This window comes from Euphorbia lathyris, chromosome 2 (genome assembly GCF_963576675.1).
Source record: "Euphorbia lathyris chromosome 2, ddEupLath1.1, whole genome shotgun sequence".
In the NCBI taxonomy this organism is placed as follows: Eukaryota; Viridiplantae; Streptophyta; class Magnoliopsida; order Malpighiales; family Euphorbiaceae; genus Euphorbia; species Euphorbia lathyris.
In genome coordinates, this window is record NC_088911.1 from 102,755,056 (window position 1) to 102,764,691 (window position 9,636).

Genomic DNA, 9,636 nt, shown 5'->3' on the forward strand with positions numbered 1-9,636 from the left:
TGAAATCAGACTTATCTTTTATGGAATCCACTAAAATTAATAATTATAGACATACCTATCAGTCGTTTTCCCCTCATAAAATTGCCATAAAAAGAAAAATGCTTTCCTTTCATGGAAAAACACTTTGTCCAATATAAAGATAAGTGTTTTTTCACATGGGGCAAAGATGTTGCACTTTGCAGCTGCGTCTAAAATTGCTAATTTCATTCTAATAGAAAGTCATGAAATTCTCAATCAATAATCACAAAATAACATCAACAAAGAATTGTGATTTTTTTTTCCACTTCTAAAACTATCAGTATTAGTGAATTTCAAACATCACTTACAATTCATCCAAACAAAAAATTACCAGCTAATGAAACTTCCGTTGGAGCTATAAAAAAACTTTTTACAGATGCTTGAATGGACAAGAGAGTTTTCCTTAGCTTGCTTCCCCGAAAATAGAGTACCTAGCATCACAATATTCATCTGTTAAGCCTTCGGAACGTTTAAGCAAAGGGAAAAATCACACAAGCAAGAGTAATAAGTTTGGTAAAACATACAGAACAACATATTACAAAGCCACTTTAGATGCTAACCACAATATGAAAATATTTTGAAATCGTGTTGGTTATGTTAACCACAAGATTCAGGATTCATTAAAGAACGAATATCATGGCCGACAAGATGAGCAAAAACTTGTGCAATTTCTGGCCTAATGTGAAACTATCAACGTTATTTTCTTCACATGAAGTTTGATAATTACTTGCTGCTAATGCTTCTCTCTTAATCTCAAAAGGACAACAGATACAATCATTTCAAACAAAATATTAGATCACCATCTACTAGTTATATAAGATGCTCCGAGAACACATAGAAACCCCAGGAAAGTTGGTACTCAGGTGATTCTCATATTCTGTTTGTGCAGCTGATTCATATTTTAAAGAAGTTTACCTAACTCAAGTGTTATTCCTTCAGAGCTTGACCTCTACATCAACCCCAGCAGGAAGGTCAAGTTGCATCAACGAATCTATTGTCTGCGCAGTGGGATATAGAATATCTATAAGACGTTGGTGGGTTCTAATCTCAAAATGAAATCTCGCATCCTTGTGCACATGGGGAGATTTTAGCACACAGTAAATCCGCTTCTTTGTTGGCAATGGCACAGGACCCATGGTCTTTGCATTTGTAGTCCTAGCAGCATCCATTATCTGCTTGCAGGAGTCCTCAATCAGGGGTACCCAGTATGACCTTAGCTTGATTCTAATTTTCTGCTTCGGTGCCATCTAACAGAAGCAACATCAAGAGAAATGAAATTCTGCTCAAAACATATTGGTCAAAATTGCAAATAGATAATTAAAAATGAAATTAAGATAATACAATTACTAAGAATAAGCTGGTGAGTTTTTAGATGTAATGGCAGTAGTGTAGTGTCGTGATTTTGTGAGATCTGCAGTTCATATGAATTAAAATCACTAGTCCAATTATTTCTCGCAATTGAACAACCTCTAGTTTCCCAAAAGCTAATAATCTTTGAATTAGAACAAGTGTTAGATCCCCAAACCACAAGGCTTTATGCCTAAACTACTAGGTATAGTTATTACTATTACTTATTAACAAAGTTAAGGGCGGCCCGGTGCACTACGCGTCCCCGCTGAGCGAGGGTCCGGGGAGGAGTCCCACCACAAGGGTGTACTGGGGGCAAGCCTTCCCCTGCCAATTTATTTGGCAAGAGGCCGCTCCTAAGACTCGAACCCGTGACCTCTTGGTCACACGACAACAACGTTTACCGTTGCGCCAAAGTTGTGTTTAGAAAAAGATAGCCAAAGATGCACTCAGGTTCTACTCCATTAGATAAGAAAATAAATGTCAGACTAGATGATTAGTTGCTCAAAGAAAAATAAAGGACTTGAAGATCATAAGTAAACAAGAAAAATAGGAATATATCTTTATCATGGATTTATAGTTGCGACTTGAGAAGGCAGCTTATTTAGCATTTACTAACGCATATGTGAGAATGGAACTACTTTACAATAATTCACTAGGACTTGCACTAAAAAAACATGCTTCTTAGAATGCAATTCCAATGCCCTAAAGATACTACACCTAAAATAGCCTCTTCTTACTCAGTATGTCCTATCAAACTATGTCCACAAAGAGAGAGATATATAGGAAGAACGAAAGGTAAAACATATTGAATTAAAAGCATTTTGCAGGTAGCATATTCTAGGGATAATAAAGCTTTCATTATAATCCACATTTTCAGATAATTAGATCTGACCAGACTAGAAAACAGAAAACCACTTCAGTGTATATAGCTTAATGTGCTTATAGTATCTTAGGTATCAGCACCACCAAGAGTAACTTTTTCCTACCAAATTCCCAGGACAGTCCTAAGTTTAAACCTTGATTCACTAGGGACCAAAGGAAAGAATAAACTAGAAGACTTGTAGTACGTTTTCTGCTATCTTGGTTTCGTCAACTACACACCAAGCAAAAGTGACATTTATAGTTATATTTAGCACAGTAACTAGTTTTCCTCTGGAACCACAACTTGCTACTGCAGCACATATACCATTCATAATATTATACATTTTATTTATTGCATATGTGAGGAGAAACATACTTTATCTGCATCTGCTCCAATGCTGAGCGCTGGGTTTTTGGGTAACTCTCCAGCCTGAAGGGCACAAAATTAAGAAAGATATTAAAATTACATTTACCACCAATTTCCATTCTCTCCCCAAAATTTCAGGTCACCTAAGAAGAGCCGTAGACACAAAACTGTGCAACGGGCTTAGTTTGTTCTCTTTCTCGAAGCCAAATTTCTTCCAATTTTCACATATACCATTCATAATACATGTTAAGGAAAAAAAAAACTGAGACTCATAAATTGAAGTAATTGAAATTTCTACTCAATTTAGCGGGAATTGAAACAGGATGAAATTTGGTTAATTCTCTCAATTTTCTCACCAAGAAAACAGAACGGGTGGAAAAATATATGAGAGCATACCTGAAAATTATCAGCGTCAGGTTCATCAAGTGTTTCTGGAGGAGATTCCACAATCTCTTCAGAAGCATTCAGAGTCTCAGGAGCAGCAAAAACCCTAGTTGTTGAAGGTGAGAGTTTTAGGGTGCTAAGAGCAATGTTAACAGAATTGGGGAGCAGAGAAGAAGTAGAGAAGAGCTTTGTGGGTGTATTAGGTTTAGATTGAAATGAAGATGTACTAACAAGAGATGGGATTAGCGTAGTAGTGATTGAAGATAATGCCATTTTCGATTTTGCTCTTCTTTTTCTTCTTCTTCCTCTCTCAAGCTCGACAGCCTCTTAGCTTACTCTGGATGGAATTATCCAATTATTTTTCAATTTCCAAATAAATTTGATATTAAAAAGAAAATATAATAATTGCATATTTTGGGCCAGTGAGGCCCAAAATGTTATGGACCTTTGGCTGGGCTTTGTTGGAAGGGTTAATCCTTATCAACATTAATTTCATTTTATTTAAATATGTATGTTACGATGAACTTCATTTTTTTTTAAGAAATAAATATATTATCTCAAATCAGCAAAAACAACCTGAGAAAGAAAAGGAGCACAATCTCACACATCACACACAAACATAGAATTAATAGTTCGGATTAGAAGGTGAGCCACATAGTTTGTTGAACGTTTTACTTGTTATATTGAATGTTTGTTTGTGTTTAAAGATTATTTGAGTTATTTATTCCAAACAAACAAATTGAGAGAGCTTTGACATTTGAAGTTAATAAGATCTGTTGCAGTTTCTCGACTACTTGAGAGCTGAGGATGTATTAGGGTTTTTTTATATATAATATTTGTTTAGCTATTAACTGATTACTTTTTTTTGTTAGTTGATTTGACTAGCTGACTGTATAAACTTTTTGGTAAAACTTAGCTAACCCTAATAGCTGTATATATAAAAATGACAAATAATGACATAGTAAAGCTTTTACTTGGGGTTAAGGGGTAGTAATTAGGGGTAAAAATGTCATTCAAAAGAGATTGAGCAATAAGCTAATTGAAAAAACCTTTTTTCAAAATTAGTTTTTTAAACCCAATACGCTCTTTCAAACATATCTTCACCAAACAAACTATTAAAGGTTTGACTAGTCAAAACATTTAAAGGTACTCAAACTTCTAATTTTAATTAGGGGTGTTCAAAAACCGAACCGGACCGAAATAATCGACCGAATCGATGAATTTCGGTTCTCAGTCTATTAGGTTCGGTTTCGGTTTTATTTTTTATAATATTTCGGTAATTTCGGTCGGTTCGGTTTTTAAGTCAAAATTACCGAACTAACCGAACATACCGAAATAAATTAAATATAATTAGAAATTAGATTTATTATATAATTAGTGTATATCGTTTATTGTTCTAAGTTATATTTGATTTATTATATTATTAGAATCTTTTTTAAGCATGATATTTTTTGGATTGCCCGTAACTAATTATGTTATTGGTATATTTAATGTTTGTCTACCAATTTAGTACAATTGTACACTAATTTATATTTGGAATTAGGATTGATTTAATTTCTATTTTTTTTTTCTTTCAATCCAAAAAGAAAAATAAAAATAAAAATTATTGTATATATAAGTAAATACCCAACAATATCATTAACAGTGTAATATTAACCTTACATAAAAATAATTGTTAATAAAAAATTAATCTAAGAAAACCTAATAACCGAACTGAACCAACCGAAATAATTTGATCGGTTCGATTCGGTTATTTTTTATTATTCGGTTAGGTTCAGTTTTTATTTTTGAAGTTCGATTTTTGGTTATTTCGATTCGGTTCGGTCCGACTGATAAACACCCCTAATTTTAATCCAAAAATCTCTTTACCAAACCGAGCCATAGAGTATATACTCCTTAAATACAAAAATAATATGTGTTTATTATATTCTAAATAACCTACACTTTGGAAGATTTTTTTTCAAATAATTAACTTATATGATTGATTTAGTTGTTGATATTTTAACAGGTGATTGGTAACTATATTAAATATAACGTAATAAACATTTTAGACATAATTAATATTAAAAAATCTGATATTACAGATAAATAAGTACATAAATATAAAATTAGAATAAATTTTTATCCTTTTATGCATTAGTGATAAATCAAGATTTCTCATAAATTTTTATATCATTTATATACTTTTTGAAGAACATTTTTGTAATTCACAAATTATCAATTGATACATAAAAGTAAATTGCATTATTGGTTTTGATCTAAGCGTAATTCCTAGTATTGAATTGAAAGATACTTCATTCTTTTTTTTTTTTCCGAAAGCGAAAGATACTTCATTCTATGTAATGTTTCTACTTCAAGTGATGGATTATGTAGATAATTATGTTGTGAAGTGAAGATTTCATTTTCATAAATAACTTAAGTGAATTACAACCTTACTCAATTTATAAATAAGTGAATTAGAGTAAAATTTATTAGTATTTGTTTGCACCAAAATTAAAAAATTTCATACACTGTTTTACTCTTTTTATGGGATAAACTTTTTCTTTTTAGGAAACTTTTTCTTAAAAGAACATTTTAGGAAACTTTTCCTTAAAAGTTCTATTTAGAAAAAATTTCATTTTGTTATAAATAATGTAATGGATGACCATTATACCCCTGTTATTTCTATATATATATGCTACACCCAATAGTAATGATATACATACATTTACAACACGTTATCAGCACGAAACCCTAGCCGTCTGAGCACGAAACCCTAGCCGTCTGAGCACGCCTCCTATCAACCGTAGACGATCCTAGCCACTATCGTTTCTATTCAATTTGTTGCGCCATCGGTTCAGGTACGCTCCAGCTGCGAGTCTGTGTTTTCTTCATGGTCGCCTGTGTCAATTTGGTATCCATTTTCTTTCTGTTTTGCGATGACCTTATCTTCTTCTTTCTCTTAATTTTGTGATTGTGATCTGATTTGTTGTATATTATGGGTTGAATAAGTGTGAGCATTAGGCTTGATATCGAATTGATAGGATTCGTTATATATTATGCTTACCTCTGTTTCAGTCAACACCAATTAAATTTCTTTTATTAAATTAATCAAATTCATAAAAATGTGAGAACTAAATATAAAACGATTTATCTATCACATCTTAGTGATAATTTCCAGCACCATAGCTGCTACTAATAAATGGTGAAAGAAATTCATAAATACAGGGTACTCAACCTTAACCCTAGATTAGGACAGTATTATTCTTTTCTTATTTCCATCCCCCCTTTTCATGTTTTTCTTCAACTCAAATCTTTTCAGGATATTAGTGATTGTTGCTTCCACATAATATTTAACCAATTTTTCCATTACAATCTCATGATCAACCTTCATGGAGGTTGTATTCAGTTCTCTCTCAAAGAGATGGAACATGGATAGCAATATAATGAACATTTTTTATAGGAGTTTTTAACGAGTTAAGCTGATAAAAGTGTTTAGGTGTTCATGATCCGACTGCTTCATTTTGAGTAAACTTGAGCTCAAACTGCACTTTCATAGAGCTCAAACTTCACAGTTGAAACAAATTTCTTCAAGCAAAGATTGACAAACTTAATGATGTCTGTACCTTTTTTATAACAACTTAAAGTCTTGATAAAAGTATAGACAATTTATCTAATGTATAGAAGAAGGCAGTTCTAGCTAAAAAAAAATTGATGATTTGTGTCACTTGAGAATTCCCGTTTGACACCACTGGCCCGTCGCTGCATTTAGCTATATATATCTTCTATAGTCTAGAAAAGGGAAATACGGATATTTTAGAAATTTTAAGGGATACAACAAGATCAGGCATTTGCTTAACTTAGTTTATACATGGTTTTGGGAGAAATTGAGTTTGCTCTTACTGCTGTTTGTTTTTCTCCTTCTTGTTGCCATTACTTCTTGCTGATATTACTTTCCGTATGCCTGATTTGGTTTTATCTCTATCTGGAAATGATTAGTTAGTTTGACTGGTGTAAACCATTTGTATGTGTTGTTAATTTTTCGTTTTGCCACTTTAAGAAGTTGCAATGAGATGTTTGCCTGAATATGTCATTAATTAAAAGGTAGGGGATTCCTAAAGTTCTCTTCTGGGGGTTAAAGTCCTAATTAGGCGCTAATAAGCTTCTATCATTATAACTGGGCCGTGTTTAATAGGGGGGTACACGTATCATTAGAATCAAGCAGGGGAATTTTGGTGAATTCTAATAATCTCATAAATTTTTCCAGTTCAAAGTAAGTTCATCCTTAGTTTTGAGTTGATCACTTTTTATGACTTGAGCACTTAAGGACGATGATTAACGATATGGATACTGTTTGCTAAACTGTAAATTGACATACAAGATTGAATTTTGGTTCTTGCTTCAAAATGATAACTGTCAAGGAATCGATTGAACTAACAATGACATGGTCACAAAGAAAATGATGATTGTCGAGATGCAGTAAATTTTATGCTGTTTAAAAGGATTGCTTATTTAATTATGTTGTTTAACAAATCATATATTTTAAATTGTTGCTACATTTGGTAAATATAGCGATTTGTTTTAGTATCAATCTGTACGACAATAACAATGACATGGTCACAGAGACAGATTGAACTCAATTCAATTTGACAGTACAAAGTACAATGGGTGGATACTTTGTAGCTGCAATTAAAGATTCAAAATATATGTTTATGAAATATTTGTGTGGTGCAATAGTGATTTGGTTTTTAGATGGATGGAAGAGCAAGTAACCACTGATATATAAAATGTTACTGATGAACTTTGACCTTCCAAATCTTTTGGATTGAAATATTCCTCATTCCTGATTCCTTAGAAACTCACTTGTGTCACTTGAAATGGATGAAAGTGAAATATGGAATTCATTTGTGAATAAATTTCTTTTTATGTTTGGTTTTCGTAATTAAAATATGGAATGCAAATAGGAATATTTTTGTGTTTCTAAAAAGTTATCTTTTAAGTTTCCTAAAATTCACTTGCAGATTACACATATTTGGTGGAATTGGATCAAAGCATCTCCAATTCTGTGCTAAAATTTAATTTTGATTTCTTCATATAGCCTTAGGATATCTCGGTTGATATGTGATTAGTATGTCCTAATTGATAAATTTTTTTTTTATATATATAGTGAACTATGTCGAACCTTATGAAACTTGAATTTGATGCCCTTGATATTACTGGAGATAACTATTTATCTTGGGTGTTAGATGCTGAAATTCACCTAGATGCAAAAGAACTTGGTGATACAATCAAAGCAGGAAATGAAGCAACCAATCAAAACAAGGCAAAAGCTATGATATTTCTTCGTCATCACCTCCATGCAGATCTTAAAATTGAGTACTTGACTGTGAAAGATCCACAAGTCCTTTGGAATAATCTAAAGGATAGGTATGACCACCAGAAAAATGTGATATTACCTAAAGCTCGTCATGAATGGTCTAATTTAAGACTACAAGACTTTAAGTCAGTAAGTGAATATAACTCAGCCATGTTCAGAATTACTTCACAATTGCTATTATGTGGAGACAAAATCACTGATGCAGAAATGTTAGAGAGAACATACTTTACTTTTCATGCAAATAATGTTGTCCTGCAGACACAATATCGTGAAAAGGGATTTAAGAAATATTCTGAGCTTATATCTTGTCTCCTTGTGGCTGAGCAAAATAATGAATTATTGATGAAAAATCATGCGTTGCGTCCAACTGGTTCTGCTCCATTCCCTGAAGCGAATGTGACATCATATAATATGAAAGAAAATGATCATAATAGTAGTGGTCGAGGACGTGGCCGTGGACGTGGTCACGGACATGGACGTGGACGTGGATATGGTCGAGGTCGAGGTGGTTATTTTAAGAACTCACAATCCCACCAGAAGTGGGACAATACAGATGGTCACAGACATGGAGAAGATAACAATGCAGGAGTGACCAATATATGTTACCGCTGTGGAGGAAAAGGCCATTGGTCTCGCACATGTCGTACACCAAAGCGTTTTGTTGAACTTTATCAACAATCGTTGAAGCAAAACAACAAGAAAGAAACAAATCTTGTGTATGAAGATGGCGCAGATGACTTTGATTGTAGAAATACAACCCTGAAGGTTGATGATTTCATTCCCCCCTCTGGCAATGATATAAATTAGACATAGAAATAGTAGACATTATTTTCATTATTTTTGGATGTTACTAGGATTTCTTTATTATTATGTTTTTATGGATTTATTTTGAATTTTAGATGCATGAGATATTATTGAACTTGATTTGTTAAAGTTATTTATGTGACTATTAATTTATTTATTTTGAAGAACATGGACAGTGAAGAATTATGTCTAGCAGACAGTGCAACTACTCATACCATACTGAGAAGTAGGAAATATTTCTCTCATTTGACAATGAAATAAACTTGTGTTAATACTATATCGGGTAGTTCAAAAATTATTGAAGGCTCCGGAAGAGCAAATATATTATTATCTATGGGAACAAAATTTGACATTATGGATGCATTATACTCTCCCAAGTCTCAAAGAAATTTATTGACTTTTAAAGATATCCGCCAGAATGGATATCATATTGAGACAATAAGTTAAGGAAATGTAGAATACCTTCAAATCACGAGTATTACCCAAGGCACTAAAC

General features: G+C 32.6%; 1 protein-coding gene across 1 annotated transcript; it reads right to left on the reverse strand.

Moving 5' to 3' along the window:
• Positions 1–214: 214 nt before the first annotated feature.
• On the reverse strand, positions 215–3,337 carry LOC136219208 (small ribosomal subunit protein uS10c). The gene is made up of 4 exons (XM_066006499.1): positions 2,993–3,337; positions 2,606–2,659; positions 934–1,265; positions 215–449 (listed from the first exon to the last, which is right to left on the reverse strand). Exons 1-3 carry the CDS (start codon positions 3,251–3,253, stop codon positions 954–956), a joined length of 627 nt encoding a protein of 208 aa, XP_065862571.1. The 5' UTR covers positions 3,254–3,337; the 3' UTR covers positions 215–449; positions 934–953.
• Between the last annotated feature and the right edge of the window lie 6,299 nt (positions 3,338–9,636).